The sequence below is a fragment of the Cinclus cinclus genome, chromosome 3, assembly GCF_963662255.1.
Source record: "Cinclus cinclus chromosome 3, bCinCin1.1, whole genome shotgun sequence".
Lineage (NCBI taxonomy): Eukaryota > Metazoa > Chordata > Aves > Passeriformes > Cinclidae > Cinclus > Cinclus cinclus.
Genome location: NC_085048.1, coordinates 116,692,606 through 116,709,514, shown reverse-complemented (window position 1 = coordinate 116,709,514; position 16,909 = coordinate 116,692,606). Strand labels below are relative to the sequence as shown.

Genomic DNA, 16,909 nt, shown 5'->3' with positions numbered 1-16,909 from the left:
CGCCCCTATGCCGGGCCCTTCGCTCACCGCTGTTCCGCAGCCACGGGGAACCGGGCACGGTAAGATCGGGCCCAGCCCCGGTACGCAGGAAACCAACCAACCCCCGAAGCGGGAAGAAGGTAGCGGCTTTTGAGGCGTCGGTCCGACCCTGCGCACGCCCCCGGTCCGACCGTGCCCACGCCCCCGGAGCGGCCCCGGGCGGAGGCGCAGAGCGGCCCCGGCTCCACCGGGAGGCGGCGGAAGCAACGCGCCGCTTCCGTACTCGCTACGGACAGCGGCGAGGGACACGGGAGTAGCGGGAGTTGCGCGTTCCGCGCCCGCGCTCCGCAGTGTTCCCGCCGTGTCCCACCTCAGAATCCCAGGATGGGTCCGGTTGGAAGAGACCCCCATGGTTCATCTGGTTCAGCCTCCCTGCTCAGGCAGGGTCATGGCACAGGATGTGTCCGGATGCTTCTTGAACGTCCCCAGCGAGGGAGACTCCACAACCACTCTGGGCAATCTGTCCCAGTGCTCGGGCACTGCACAGGGAAAAAGTTCTTCCCCATGTTCGGGAGGAGCTTCCCGAGCCTCAGTTCCTGCCCTCTTGTGTCCCCTGGTGCCACTGCCCGGCCCTGCCGAGCAGAGCCTGGTCCGTGCTCTGCCCCCTCCCTGCAGACACTGACAGACATGGATGAGGTTCCCTCTCAGTGTCTCTTCTCCAGGACGAGCGGGCCCAGCTCCCTCAGCCTTTCCTCACAACTGAGGTGCTCCAGCCCCTTCCTCATCTTTGTCACCCTCTGCTGGACCCACTCCAGGAGCTCCTTGTCTCTCTTGCCCCGAGGATCCCAGAACTGGACTCAGCACTCCAGGCTGGCCTCACCAGGGCTGAGCAGAGGGGCAGGATCCCCTCCCTGACCTGCTGGCAATGCAGTTCCTAATGCAGCCCAGGATCCCACTGGGAATGTCCCACAAGAGCGCTGCTGGCTGCCCCACAGGGCGCCTCAGGCCAGCTCGTGGCTCCCAAGGGGTTTCAGGCTGGCACAGAGCCCAAGGGCCATGGATTACAAAGCTGCTGTTCCCCCACAACGGGAAGGGTGGTGGGCAGTGGAAAAGCATGAAAGACTGGAATATCCTCTGATTCCCCTGGCTAATGTTAGAAACGAGAACAAATGGAAGTTGCAAGCTGAAAAAGGCATCTGCTAGAGCGAGATGCTTTTTGGTAACGTGGTAATGTTGTGCTGGGTGTTGGTACCATTTCTCTGGTGATTAATTCTCTTCATCAAGGGCTGTAGCAGGATGGGTGGCAGGATGGCTAAAAGCATGTCACGGCAGCATTCATATCATTAGTGCAAATGCACCATTAATCAAGAATTACAGTGCAGAATTAAAATGTCAGGCCCATGGCCCTGGGGTGGTTCCAGCCCTGTTGAAGCCAGCTGCACAGAAATTTAGCCTGTTTCCAGCTCCCTTCCAGCTTTGGTATTCACACTGATCTGAAATGCCCATACCATAAAATCTAAATTTTTATCCTTTGCCCATACTTCCCTTCCTTGGGGTGCAGGTTTCTATCAATCTGATAAGATTTGCTTTAAATTATAAAAACAACCAACATTAAAATCATCAGCTAACTGGATGAGACTTTGCTTTCTTATTTCATCCTAGAGCAACTTGTATGTGCCCAACTTAATTTCTACCTTCAGTACTAATGCAATGGATTAGAAAATTTCTCTGTTTTACAATAGCAATCAGCAATTAATCCAAACAATATAATTGCAATTAATTATAGGCTGGATACAACAGTGCTGTGCTGTGTTAGTTCGTGGAGGCCATACTCTAAAGCTGTGGCACCAATGGTAGATTGTAAATTTTTGTGTTTCCAAGCCACACTCTCGATTTCTCCATTAGTACGTGCGATCTCTGTTGATCCTATCGATACTTTCTTTCCAGAATCCCATGGATGCTCTTGAAATCTCTGTTCTCAATTAATATGTAGTTTTCTTTCCCCATTCACTATGTAGTGAGTGTAGGCATGAGGCTAAAAGTGAGGTTGTACTGTGAAAGTGAGGCACCTCCTAATGGGGAAAGAGCCATTTCAGCTGCCTTTGGTCCTAATCCTTTCCCTCCCTGAGGTATTTTCTCCAAACTGCACACTTTTATCAGTGATAAGCTTTCCTCACACTATATTGGCATCTGCTCCAGGATCTGCTGCTATGGAGTGGCCAGCAGTTGCATTTTTAGCTGGCATACTCTGGCCCCAGCAGCCCTGATGATGGCAATGAGCCCCTCTTCCTTTGGTTTTAGTCACACCATTGAACACTTTACTGAGCCTCCACGTGTCCTTGATCTGGCTTCTAGGCCTCTGCCTGACTTGAAGTGACATCCCTCTGGGTTTTGAATATTCCCGTATCTTGTCATAGCAGTTCTCTGCAGGGAATTTAAATCTTCCTGCTCCTCCCTATAAACACCCATGAATTAGAACAATTCTTTTTCGAAATTCCCCGTTACTCCTCATTGCTGGTTTTTACTACTCTCGTCTTGACACCATGCCCTGCTCACCAGGGGCATCACTCCAGAGCTTTCAAGAAAGAGAGCCCTCACAGCCCTTGTCAGGCACTGGCCCCCACATTAGGCTGAGACTCCAGAGGGTAAGTCCAGGTGGTTAGGAATAACCTGTGCAGGAGGCAGGAGGGATGGCGACTTTTTCCAAGAGCCCCTCTTTGCCATGTCATGCTCAGACAGCTGCAGATCCTCCTCAGTGCACAAGCAGGTGCAGGAATCTTCCCCTGCTCTCCATTTGTTAGCCCTAAGGTGTGCATCATCCCCTTCCGGAAAGCATAGTCAAGATCCCAAATCTGTGCACAAAATGATAACATTTATTGAAAGAGTAAATTTTTTTTTTAATACAAAAGAAAGCTCTGTACATAGTACTGTGATTACTTCCACATCCTTCCAGAAACACAACCCTGGAAACTGGAGGGAAAAAAAAAATAATCCCACACACACTTATGCGTACACACACACACACACACGCACACACGCGCACACACACCCCTCAAACCAGTAAAATGAACTAAAAATGTCACCACACAATAAATGCCATTTCATCCCTGATAACACAAGTGTTCTTACAGGTCTGCACTTAAATAAAATACACCATTAGCGTTTAACCAGCAGTTGCCTTTGGGGAGCCAGGGAGGGGATGCAGTCAGACATCCTGTAGCAGCAGGGGCTCTCCGCCGTTCTGGCCCAACAGCTCTGCTCCATAGTGCCAGCAGAAGCAAAGCAGAGCAAAGCCAGGCCACAGTGATGTGCTAGGGCAAAGGACAATGCAAACTCTAACTCACATTTCTCCCTGGATGAACTCCTAGGTACCTACATGGTTTTGGAAGCACCACTGAGCAGTTTTTCTACACTGAGCCATGGGACATCATGGCTCAGCACTCCCACATGCTCTGAGCTGCAGGGTTTGTATCACTCTTAGAGCAAGAATTCCAAGGGGATGCAGCATGCAATGTCACCTTCACCAGATGGACCACTTTGCTCCCCACAAGCCCTTCCCAGGCTGCCAACCGATCGAGGGCCGAAAGACCCTCTGGGAATTCTTTGCACAGGGAGCTTGGAGGAGACCTGTCCCATCTGTGTGCTGCAGAAGGGCTTTAGAGAGGGAAATACAGCCCAGATCGTTGGCCAGTTCAGGAGATGCTGCCTGCACGCCAAGCAGGGAGAGCAGGGATTAGCCACTGCTGGTCACTCACCACAGGGAGGAGTGGGGACGCCCCTGTCCCTTAGGCAGACACAGGCAGCACTGTTCCACACCAAGAGCAGTGACAGTGACAGAACAGCTGTAGGTCCCTGGACCAGAAGTGACCAGGGCAGTCATCAGGAAACCCAGCCCGCCTCTGGCTCCTGGGCACATTGCAAACTGCCTGCTTCTGAGGAATGGGTTTACCACTTCCAGAGACCAGCCACTGCTTCACTTGCCTTCTGCCCATTAAGCCCAAAATTATGGGTATGAAGTCCTCGTTACAGGTGTAGGAAACAAGCATCCCACTCGGTTCAGCTTGATCCCTGGCACATGCTGGTGGATGGAGAGTGCAGCTTAAACGCTAATGCTGAGGGAACATGTCCAAGGTTACAATACAAACTCAAAAGCAAGGCCCCATTCCTGCCTCCATGCCCGCCCACCCACCCCTCTCCCATCCCCCTGATACAAACCCCATTAAAACTGTACAGGAGCCAAACTTTTATTCCTTAAAGAATTACATAAATACTGAGTTTAACACTTAGAAAAATAAAGTAATTTTCTTTTTTTTCTTTTTTTTTTTTTTTTTCTCCAAGGCTTCTTTTTTTTTAACTTAAAAAAAAAAAAGTTACTGCTTATTCCCCTAAGGATTCAGCAGCTTCTCTCACTTGCTCACTCTCCCTCCAGGGACAGGGCTAGGTAGCAGAGCCATTCACAGCAACTCCCATGCAGGACCAAGCATGCCCCAGCCCTTCTCCCCCAGCCTTGCTGAGCTTGTACAGGCATCACAGCTGCTCCCCCACAGCCCAGGATGGCCTGCCGGTCACCCTGCTGCTCAGAGGAAGAGCCTGCCACCTGCCCAGCAGCTCTGTGCCCCATGGGCTCTTCCCTTTGACATTGGAGTTGTTTCTCCACCTTGCATCAGACACAGAAATTTAGAAAGCGCTGGCTGGAGCTGCAGGGGGATGTAGAAAAGATCCAGCCACGTTCCCCTGGGTGTATGGAGTCCAGAAGCAGTGTGAGGGCTGAGAATGTGGGGCTGGGCAGAGCACAGGGCCCCTGAGGAGCTCTCCAGGGCATCTTTGTGTTCCTGGGCATCAATCGACCACCTCACCTGTGCAAGGGCAGCTGCCGGGGCAGGGCCAGTCAGGCTGAAAATCTGCCAGGCAGCCCAGCGAGGAGGCACTGAGGGCAGAGGGCTCACTGTAGTGCATACGAGGAGGACAGGGCCACGTGCCACCAGCTGTGCCCTGCCCTCCAGGGAGAGGGCACGCAGGCCCAGAGATGCACATGCAAGCTGGCCCCTCTCTCCTGTCTGGAGCACAGGGTGAGTTGCTGCGGCCAGGACCTGTCACCCCCACAAAGGCACATTGCTGAGGCCAGCAGCACAGCCACAACCCACTCTGCTCCAAGCTGCACCTGCACGACGGCTCTGGGTCTACGCTGAGCCTCACACAGAGTAAATACTCATGGGCAAGGTGACTCAGAGCACCCAGAGGGAGCCAGAGCCTCCAGCTGGGAATGTCCTGCAGTATTTATTTACAGTGCAGAGCAATCCTCCCCTCAAGAGACAAATTTCTTTGGCTGGCGTGAGACAAGCACAGCTATTGCAGCATCCAAATGCCCCGAGCCCTGCACGACCCCAGCACGGCTCCACCCCGGGTGGGTCCTGCAGCCCCACGCGCATGCCTGTGTGTGTGGGGGTGGGTGAGTGCGTGTGTGTGTGTGCATGTGTGGATGAAGGAAACGTGAAAAGGCAACAATAAATAACTGGTGCAGTCTGTACGAGAAGGAGTTGCTGCCAGCCCCGACACTGGCACGACAAGCCAGAAACAGAAGGCCGGCAGCAGAGGCCTCTCAGTCACTCTTGACGCTGTGTGAGGTGTCCAAGTTGACCACCTGCAGCTCCGTCAGGCTGCTGCCACTGCTGCTCTGCTGCCCGATGACAGCCATCTAAGAGAGAGAAGGGAGGAGGAACCACTGGGGGACAGCATGCCCTGAGACCATGAGTGCCATCAGCCCGGGGGGGCGCTGTCCTTCCTGGGCACCAGTCCAAGGAGGACAAGGCTCCCTCACCCAAGGGTGGGTAGCACAGACTGCATTCCCAGACCTGAGGACTGATCCTACCTAGCCAGGTCTGCCCAGACACACCAAGGATGTGCAGGCAGAAGAAAAGCAAGAACAACCCCAGAACACCTGCAAGTGCTACTCTGTGCCTACCTGGTGAAGTTGGACAGCTGAGACTGGGATCTGAACCGTGCCTGATGGGGCTGTCAGGAACACTTGGGGGACGCCACCTGCCGCAGAGAGAAGCAAAAATGACACTGTCCCTTCAGCAGTGCTCCCCCCATGGATCCTTTCTCAAACTACTCAAGGACAAAGCTGCCTATTTGCACACAAGGAGACATTCCAGAAGAAAGCCACATGCACTAGTTTTCCAAATGCCAGGAGAAGCAGGCACAAGGCCTCAATCCAAGCCTTGCCCGCGTGGCTCCATGCTGCTTTTCCCCCTCATGCAAGCACATATCCTCTCCAAAGCTTCCTGGCTCCCTCTGCTGCCTGCCTCACGTGCCGCCCCATCCCAGAATCCCTCACCCTCCTTTTTACCCATCAACAACCCTCTGCACAAGAGAATGGCAAGACCTAAAAGCACACACAGAGCATCGCCCCTGCCAGGCCTTTTCCCAGCCACCAGGACTGCTGCGAAGAAAACCCTTTGCGATGAACGTACAGCGTAAATATACGCGACCAAAACCAGGGTGTCGGTGCACTCCCGGGGGAGCACTGACCTGGAGAGATGCCTTACCCTGATCCTGGACCTGGCTGTGGGACACCTGCATCGCTGAGGGCGCCTGTGGGAAAGCGTTGAGCACCGCGAGCCCGCCGTCGGCCAGGCCGGAGGTGGGCGCGTACATCACCGCGTGCGGGCTGGGGTACATCATGTGGCCGCCCACGGTGGTTGGCACGGACGACGTCATGATGGTCGCCGGGAGGGTCACTGCCACCGGGACAGACCACACGTGAGCCCACGGAAGGAACCTGCCACGCTCGCCCGCTCGCTCAGCACCCCCACCCCAGCCATCCCAGGAATGCTGTGCTGAAGCACGGTGTGTGGAGATACCCATCTTTGTCTTCCAAGCTCTTGGGAAAAAGCCCCAGACATCAAGCAGGAGAGGGTCAAACCTCTCCTTCCGTGAGTATGAAGAGGCAGGAAAACACGGTAGCTAAACATCCCAGGACTAAATTCAACTTGTATCTCAATCCCCTGATGAAACTTTAATAGAAGTGTTGAACTAGACTCAGCCTGCGTCCAGGCACCTGAACTCAGATTTTGCTGACAAAGAGATGTCTTCTGCAGAGACAGTGAAAGTCTCAAGAAGGTGTGAGCCGATGCCTTGTGCTAGAGGCAATGCTGGCTCACTAAGAAACCCCCTGAGAACTGAGCAACCTGTTCCCAGCTCCATGCTGCAAGTGAGAGCTGATGATGTATCAGGAAATCCCTTGTAAGGTGCCCTGTGCCCAGCGTAGGATACACCATAGCAGAGGACCTGGCAACAGGGATCAATAGGCATGGGAAACTATCAGAAATCCTTGGATAGAGTTGGCCTGAAGAAGGAAACTGGCCAGGGAACAGGCATGGGGCCTGCTGGTGTGGGTTGTTTTCAGCAGTGGTTAGGAAGGCTGACAGAAGGTGGTTACCAATACCTGTTCCGCTGGAAGAGGTCTGGGTAAGGTCAGTGCTGCTGTCACTAGAGGGAGACGTTTGCTGCGGTGCCTGGTGCACCTGGATTGCCTGGACTGGAACCTGCTGAGCCATGGTACCACCTAGGGAGAGAGAGGAGCCCGTGAGCCTGCGGCTCCCCAGGGATACAGGCACTCTGGGCCATGTGAAAGCCCCCCTGGTTCCTTCTGTGGCTGCACACAGCTCCACATCACCATTCTGTGCTGCACTGGGGGAGGCTACACAGAAGCAGTGCGTGGCAGAAACCAGAGAACAAAACCTGCTCCTTCCTGGCACGTGGGCCAAGAAGGGGTTAAATGCCTACACAGCTCCAAGAGGGAAGAAATGGTCCCAACAGCTTTTGCCCAACTCCCAGCCGTGGTTCAGGAACATTCAGGATCCTCCTTGCCATTCCTGGTTCCACCAGGACACAGAATAGACGTTGGGAAGAGAGGGCCGAGATCTTCCTCCCCAGTGAGGAGTCAGCTCTGCAAGGATCACCTTGCTGCACCGAGTGGAACTAAAAGGGCCCAAATGCCCACACCAGCTGGGCTCTTCTTCCTTCACATTCTGGAGCCCAGCTCCATCTTCCACAGGGCATTTAGGGTGCAGCTCTCAGCCCACTTGTGAACTTAAGGACATTACAGTGCCCTACAGAAAAATGAATTAGAGAACACCTGGTCTGAAGGTGTGCGTCCCAGAGCTGCAGGCCACATAGCCAGCCTCTGTCCCAGACCACTCCCTGCAAAGCACTTCAGATCCAGAAGAAACATGGCTTGGCACAGAAAGGTCTCCTAAGGCTGAGGTCCTGTCTCCAGAGGGAAGAGAAAGGGATACAAGGGACTGGCCAGCTTGCTCAGACTGGGCATTTCCCAACACATCACACCCCAGAGACACACATCGGTTATTCTCCTATCTCCTCCAGATCACAAAGGAAATCCACTTCCCTTGAATGGAAACCTGCTGTCTACCCAGGCCCCCAGGAGCCTTAAGCATTCCAAGAAAGCACAGAAGTTACCAGAGTCATGAACTTAGGCACAAACAGGGAGGACATGAGAAATACTGTGTCACTCACTGCTGGTCCTCAGATGATGGATGCCACCAGCAAGGAGAGCCCAGCCCTACTCTGAAACTCCATCCAGGAACATGTCCAGCCCAAGAACAAACACCTGGAGAGCCTTAACTCAGAACAAGAAATTTCTACAAAGGACAGTGCACACAAGGCAGCAGAGCAGCACCATTACTCCGCTCTGGGTCTCCCCTAGCCTGTCCTCTGCACTGTGGTTCAGTGGCTGACTGCAGATACAAACACAGAAGCAAAGGCAGCTGCTCAGATTCAAATGCCAGCACTCAATAAACAACCACTGGGCATCTGAGGCCCTGTGCTATCCCTCCATCAGTTCTAGCAGCACAGTTCACCCTCAGCACAGCTGCACTAGGGACCTGTCTCTGCTGCATCTGTTAGCCACAGGCCAAGCCCTGGGGCATGAGACTGAAAATCCACGGCTTCCCTTGGTCTGCATCCCTCAGGATGCTTCTCCTGCCTAGGTCAAGCATTTTCAGCCCCGTCTTCCCATCTCTCCCCAGCAGCCACAGCCAGAGTTCCCTGTGCTCTGCCTCCTCTGTGCTCCCACTCAGGGATCAGCTCTGTGGCCTGGCCCAGGACCCCAGAGACACCTCCATTCCCCCATCTCTAGCAAGAGGAGGAGATGCAAGTGCTGACCTGTCAGCGACACAATCTGCCCTCCAGCTCTGGCAGGGAAGTGGAAGACTGTCTGCTGTGCCTGCTGCAGCTGTCCAGCTGTACCTGTGACCAGCTGGCCCTGCTGGCTGGGAAGAGCCAGGGAGTGCGGCTGTAACTGAGTGAGAGGAATGGGAGGGGTCCCCAGAGAAAGGGAAGCACCTGCCAAAAGGAGGGAGAAAGAAAGGCTTTGTCACCACCAGCTCTTTTCACTCCCTCCAGGTCTCTCGGTGCTGCCTTGGGGTCCCAGTTCAGCTCCCTGCCGTCTCCCAGCAGCAGAGCCAGCTGGCAGCTCTAATTAAACAGTCACTACATGACCCTTCTCCAGCCACTGGCCTGGCTGGGTTTGAGCACAGAATCACAGCCGGGCTCACCTTACAGCAGCAACCACTCTGCTTCCCTTCTGCCACTAGGTCTCCTCTCCTCTGCAGAGAGCAGCAACGCGCTCCAGGTACAGAGATGGACGGATGCAACCCTCAGTCCCTAAAGGCACTGACCTGACATGAGGGTGAAGCCAGTGGGTATCGGCATGAGGCCCCCAGATGTCACTGCACTGGCTCCAGTAGTCTTCAGCACTGTCCCGTTGGCACTGGTGACGGCATTGGGGCTGATGCTGGCAGACACTGGCGCCAGGTAATTAGTGATGGGGAATGACGGGCCGCTGCTGACCTGCATGGAGGTCGAGGTGGTCGGGGCTGTCTGGATGGACGTTGTTCCCGGCAGGTTGGTGACAGTGAACGCGGGTTTCAGGGCGTCCTGTAAAAGGAGAGATTGTCACAGCTTGGGCCAGCCCACGAGACCAATAACCAGGCTCTGTAGGTTGCATCCCCTTGCCAAACCATACCCCTCACAGCCTGCTGCCAGCACGTGGAGCAGAGCCAGGGGAGCAGAGGAGAGCTTCTTGCACAAGCAGGAGGAGAGACGGAGAGAGCTCCGCATAAACTCTGGATGCAAGCCCAGGGCCACAGAAGTCCCCTGAGAGCCTTCCCTACAGCACACCAGGGGACAAAGCAACTGTCCTACTCCCCAGGAGTCCCCAGAATGTCTAAGAAGAGAACAGCCTCTTTTTGGCACACATCAGGCAAAAGCAGCCCTTGCAGGGACAAACATAAAGGCACAGAGACTCCTGTCAGGAACACGCACCACTTCCCTTAAGGCAGGAAACACACAACCAAGAACAAGCTGAGAACTGGCTCTTAAAGGCAGCTGTACACTGGAAGTGACAGGGGAGAGGTGACTAAAGAGAAACCTAGACACTAGGGAGGCCAAAACTCAGCCCTAATAGCAGCTTTGGCAGGCCCTGGGGAATGCCTGCACACATCTCCTGAAGCAGAGGCCAGGAGAACCTGTCTGTAGGAAGCACTTATTTGCCAATCCACTGGCAAGAGATGGGCATGAGGCAAATGCTTCCAAAGGAGCCCACGTGTTCACTACAGCCAGCACGGTCCTGCAAGGAGCATCGCCAGAGGAGCTGAGCACCAGGAAGAGGGCTCTGTCCTGGGCCAACACTGGCCTGAGAGACTGGCATCCCAGGTCTGGAAACAAGGGAGGGATGTGCATGCCAACCTGCAGTAACACATTCGTTTCCACAGCCACAAAGCACATGGCTGGATGTGGCTTGGATCTGCAGAAACCAACCAAGCCCAGCACGATACCTGCTGCCTCCATCTCCCAAAATCCCCTTGGGAATACCCAGGGTGCCCATGACTCCTCTCCTGCCCTGCTCATCTGGCCAAGAGCACACTGAGAATGCCCTGCTTCACAGGAGCCCACGACACAGGCCACAGGTGACCTGCTGTCCCCATGGCCTGACACAGCTGCCAGCACGCCTGGGAAGAGTTAAGGCTGCCACACTCCCACCCCTCCCACTGCAGCTGGTGGGCCCAGCTCTCCCACGTGCTAAGCCTTGTTCCCAGCTTGTCAAGCTGCCAGGAGCAAGGAATTCACAGCTCAACGAACAGCTAAAAAAGGGAAGGCAGCCCATTTTGGACAGGGGGATCCAATCCCAGGCACTCAGTCGTGCCCCAGGGCCCAGGGAGGGAGGAGAGCAACACCCCTGTGCCTTGGCACTGCAGTCCCTGAAGTCCAAATTAGCAGAGGCACGTGATAACAGAGCAAAGCCCAGCAGAGGCACTTTCCATTAGCTCAACCACAAACTCCTGCCATCCCACATGGGACATGGGAGGCTGTGGGTGCCCTCCTAACGTGGGTGACAGGGCAGTGCTCTTCCCAGCCCACTAGGGAGCCACAGCAGAGTTGGGTAGGACAGGTGCTGTTCCCAGTTGGAAAATCCAGGGCTCCTCATCCCCTGCTATAGCTCTAAAGTAGGTACCTCCATGAGATATAACCCCCAACCAGCCAGGTAATTAGCACCCAGTCATACTCCATATTCCCAGGCCTGGAGAAGGCATCCCTGAAAGTTCACAGCACTCTTCTCAGGGCTCCCTAGAAGCCAAATCTAGGGAAAAGGGCAAATCTCAGTACAAAACAAAGGTGCTTGGGAGAGATGCTACAGCAACAGACTCAAATCATGCACAGGCCATCTCTGCCCTCCCCCTTCTGACCCTGTTGAGACTCGGATTCCTCCCATCTTTATTGTGCTTCTCTTGGGTGGTAGCAACAGCTCCCAATACAGGGGAGCTGGGAGAGACTTTGGGATTGGACACCCATTGCCATCTACTCATGACTGTCTGGGATGCCACAGTGATCCCCTGGGCACTTTGTCTCTTCCCAGCACCCTTCCCAGAGCCCAGACCACACACATGAGGCAAGTCATGGGTCACTTCAGCAGACATCACCCAAGGGGCCAAGGACAAACCCTGAGGCAGACAGCAGCTCTGAGAGCTCTTCCCTTCCTTATCCAGCTGCGCATCTATTCCAGCTCAGTGCAAACTCAGTGTCTGCAGAAGCAGCACACAGCAGGTGTCTGCCCAGACCCACACCACTGCTTTGCAGCATTGGTGGACCACAGGGCACAGACCAGGACAGCTGATGCTCATCCTGGACTGCAGTAGGGCCTTGGGGATAGAAATGATCCCACTCCACAGTTTTTAGGGACTTCCTGAGGCGATGCTGTTCAGCATGGCCCAGGCCCCTAGACAGAATCATCACACAGGTGTAAGCAGGACAACAGGCCTTGGAGGTATTGTGGGAAATCCCAGTCTGGTCTCCTACACCTGGTATGCGCTCCAGATGTGGCACAAAGTCCCACATTTTCCCATCCCAGAGAGATGACCAGATCAAGGCTACTCCCATGCTCTCACCCCAGACTAGAACCCCTGAGCTCCCTCCAAAATATCCTTTCCCACACAAGCACATCCAGGAGACTGCACGCAGGCAGTGTCCTTCGGAGCCTTCAAAAGATGGGAGGTATCATCATGAGGATACAGCTACTGTCTCAAAAGTACAGCAAGCCCCAATCCCAGCACCACAGCAGGGAGATTGGTTTTGGCACAGCAGGAGGATTTCAGAGCTGCTGCTGGTACAGCACAGAGAAACAACCAGCAGGCTGCTGACTGCAGGTGACAGCCTGGCTGCATTGTATTCCCACTCCACTGCAGCACTGAACACAAGCAGGTTTTGTCCACACAGAGATCTGGGAAGCAGAGTTCACATAGGAAGGCCAGGGAGTCTTTTGGAGCATCCCATGCGGCTGGACGTGACAGTCCGGGCACTGCATCTCCTGCCACCTCCTCCAGTGAGGCACCTGTAACCCAGCCTTGTGCACCACCCACAGCCAGCATGGCCCAACCACAGGCTCCTTTCATCCTCAGAAGACTTCTTGGTCTATCTGGATTGAGCTGGTCTCTGCCTGAGCACCAACCAGGCTTCCAGGCCTGCAGAAAGCATAACAGGACAGCCCTGTCCCCAGCCCCAGGGCTTGTCATGACAGGAACTCTCAGCCAGCCAGCAGCGGATTTACTCAAGAATGTCAAGCAGAAGACAGGGCCATAGGCAGAGAAGACAGAGGCCTCCAGCCTCTCATCAAATGCTGGCTGTGGCCACTAAAGCACCCCACACTAAGCATTAGCACTGGGACGGAGCTTTCAGGTTGCATCAGACAGTGAGAATAGAGAGTTGTGTTAAGAAAGTCTTTGCAGAGTAATTGCACCCCAAGGGCACAGTTCCCTTGGGGCCAACTAGCAGTACTTCCAGGAAGAGTACAAAGGGATATGATGTGGACAGTCTCATGCCAGGGACAGGTGATTTGTCTCATTACGAAATGCCCACAGGACTTGCCTTTTCATCCAGGAGAAGCCCAGGAGGCACAAGTCCTTACAAACACAGGCTGCACAAGGGAGAGATTGCTGGTGTTAGAAAGCTTCTTTGCCTACTGGATAGGGCTGGCACATCTTACACTAGCACCCAGAGGCACCCAGGGAGGACATGCCACACTGGGACAGCCAGGACTGCTGCTGGGATCCCTTCAGCAAGAACCATTCTCAGGGACTCTTAAGGGCTACAGCACAGAGATTCAAGCCACACTTTGGCCCACCACAGCTCCTCGGCCGGCACGGATCTCTGGGGCTGCTGATATTTTTCAGGGCTCGGCAGCAATAAGCTTTTGCTTGGTGCAGCACATGTGGGCAGGCGGACACTGAGGAATAGGGGGTACCCAGCAGCACTGTGACCAGAACTGTTTGTGCTGCCACAGCATAAAATCAGATAGCTGAACACCTCTGCAGCCCCAGACATGTTGGGCACATCTCAGGGCTACGCTTACTACCTTTGCAATTACAGCAGAGAGGTCTCCAGGTTCTGTCAGCTTAATGCATGAAGCAAGGCAAGGCACGGCAAGGATGTTGTGGCTTGAGCAGAGACAGCTGGAGAGCTCCTATGACAAGGCCAATGGCAGAACACTTTTGCAGCAAGCCTGGTACCCATGACAGAGGTACAGCAGGGCTGTTCTAATTCCCAGCAACCAGCAGAACTGCACACAGGCCTGGGAAGCTGTGGCAGAGCCACAAATTCAGCATGGCATCCCAGTCTTGCACCACAAATTTCCCTGCCTCCCATCTCCAAGCACCTGTGGATCTGAGCACCAGCCTGCAAAGGAAGAGGCAGGGATGTGGGACAGAGCTCTGAGGAACAGCTGCCAGGGAGCGCAGGGACAAGACGGGGGGGCCCTTCCAGCAGAAAAGCTGATTCTGCCCAACTCTGCACCCACAGCCAGGCCACCCCGGGCAAAAGGCCACAACAAGCAACACGGGCAGGCAAGGGCCAGAGTCTGCAGGGACAACAGGCAGGGAGCAGAAATGGTCTGTCCAGCCAAATGTTTCCATTCCCCATGTCCTCCCTGCCCCCTTCCAAAACAGCACCAAAGCAAGAGACAGCTGCAGCTTATAAGGAATGTGAGGGGCCCTGCCAGGGACTCTGGCGAGGGAAACCAGGCCTTATAAGGCCATGGAGGCAGAATCAAATTTTTATCAATGAGTGTGAGAGCATGGAGACGCCTGGGGAGAGATAACAGTGCTGAAAGCTGGCCAGGGGGGTGGGCTGGGCCAGTGGGGAGCCACGCTGCAAGGGCCAGGACCAGGATACCTGCCACCCGCTTCCCTCCCTCTTTCAATCACTGCTGCTATCAGCCAAGGAGCCAGCCAGCCCCGAGACGACACGACACAAGCTCGCTGCAACCGCAGTGAAAGGGGACTAGTCCTCAGCTCCCAGCGGTGCTATTTAAAGAGGGTTGGGGATGATCAGGACTCCCGGCACAGCCCACGCCTCCCTGGGTGCCCAGGAGCATTACCTTGGTCTCCCCGCTGCTGTCCGACTCGGACACCTGGTAGGTGAGGTCAGTCTCCTCAAAACCAGTGGCACTCATGCGCTGGTCAGTGGTGGGGTCCGAGCGTGGGGGCGAGTCCGGGGAATTGAGGCATGTTTGGATCAAGGCCTTCCCCGTCTCGCTGGTGATCATGGGCTGCAGCTTCCGTGTGGCAAATGTGTACACATGGCCCGTCTCGCTGGCCACCAACAGCAGGACTTGAGTGCCAGTCAGCGTGGAGAGCTCATAGGCCTGCCAGCAGGACAAGGGAAGAACAGGGAGTCACAGGTGACAGGGACAACACAGAACAGGACAAGAGTCCCCGCGTGTCCCCCACGTTCGCAGAATGGTTTTCCTTCTCTTCATGCCAGCTTCAGCTCCCTGGTACCCCAGAGGAGCTGTGGCCTCTAAAACCAACCCAGGACTGGCTCCCTGCAGGTTGAACTGCCCCATGTTGTGTTCCCATCCCCTTTAGGGAACGTGGCCGCCAAGAGGCCATGGGTAGAGTGGTCCTCTCAGTACAGTAATCTGAGAACGTGGGGACAAGGGACTGTCTCCATTCTGGAAATCCCTCTGGGTTCTCCAAACGTGTCTGGATGCTTCCCTCACCTCTCAGTGATACTCGGCATAAGTCTCTGCTACCTCATTTCCCTCACCAACACCGCGTCCAGGTTCCGACCCAGATTTCCCTCTCAGACTCCAGACTTCTGAGCACAGCTGCACCCAAGCACCATGCCCCAGGTGAAGAATGCATGTGGACTAGGAAGTACACACTTCACATGCTATCACTGCACACTCAGTGGTCTCACACAAGCTTCTACGGACAGGACGGCCTCATTCTACATTCCGTGGTCCCATACATCCAGGACGTACCCAGTCCAGTACTTCACATCCATTCCCACCTTCCCAGGGTGCACGATGCCCAGCTGAACTGGCATGCAGCACTACCCAGTTGTTCAGAAGATGCTGTGAGCACCACCGGGGATGCAGATCAGCCGGCAGCACCCGCAATCTCCCAAGTTTCTATTCTGCCTTTGCACAGCAGGAACCGCGGATTGCACTCTGGACCGGCCGAGACGTGGCCTTGGTCCCTTCCGTGGCCGAAGCAGCCAGTCCTGCCGGGCCCTTGGTGGGACAGGGCAGCCCAGCTGTGTCACCAAATACTCGGGGCTTTGGTGGCGGCTCGCGGCTCACAGCTCACAGCCCAGGGGCTGGGCCTCCCGGGGCTCATCACTCGCCTGGAGACCGCCAAGCACACCGGCATGCCCCGGCCCCGAGGGCTCCCGCTCCAGCCGCCCAGCTCCCCGCCCGCAGCCCCCCGGAAGGGGCTGGTACCGGGCCACCGCCCCCCCCCCCCCCCGGTCCCGCCCGCGGGACGGGAAAGCTGCCGCCGTTTCCGGGCACGGCCCGCCGGCCTGCCCCGCGCTCGGACCGGGCCGGGGCTCCCACGGACAGGTGGGTGCCGGCGACACCCCGGGCCGGGCCGGGCCGCCCCCCGCACCGGCCGGAGTCGCGGGGCCGCACCTTCTTCATGATGCCCGTCTTCCTCTTGCTGAAGGTGGTGTAGCGCCGCAGCTTGTTGTCGATGAACTCCATCTTGATCTTCACCCGGCCCCGCGTCTTCTTCCCGGGCTTGGCGCCGCTCACGGCCCCGCCGCCCCCGCCGCCGCTGTAGGCGGCCGCCGCCGCCGCTCCCGCCGCGGGCCCCGCCGCCGCCGCCGCCGCCTCGGCCAGGCCACGCTTCACGCCGCGCCGCTCGCCGCCCAGCTCCTCCTCCTCGGCCGACTCCGAGTCGCCCTCGCTGCCGCTGTACAGCGCCTCCCGCTTCAGGCGGCCCCCGGGCGCCCCCGCCGCCGCCCCGCCGCCGTTCGCCCCACGCGGCACCGGCGACCGGCCCAGCCCCGAGCCGCAGGCCAGCGCGGCGGCGGCGGCGCCGTTCCCGGCCCCGGCCTGGCTCGGCAACAT

General features: G+C 56.1%; 1 protein-coding gene across 1 annotated transcript; it reads right to left on the bottom strand.

Moving 5' to 3' along the window:
• Positions 1-4,187: 4,187 nt before the first annotated feature.
• SRF (serum response factor) lies at positions 4,188-16,909 on the bottom strand. The gene is made up of 7 exons (XM_062490731.1): positions 16,469-16,909; positions 14,930-15,196; positions 9,681-9,939; positions 7,427-7,546; positions 6,528-6,719; positions 5,942-6,018; positions 4,188-5,674 (listed from the first exon to the last, which is right to left on the bottom strand). Exons 1-7 carry the CDS (start codon positions 16,907-16,909, stop codon positions 5,579-5,581), a joined length of 1,452 nt encoding a protein of 483 aa, XP_062346715.1. The 3' UTR covers positions 4,188-5,578.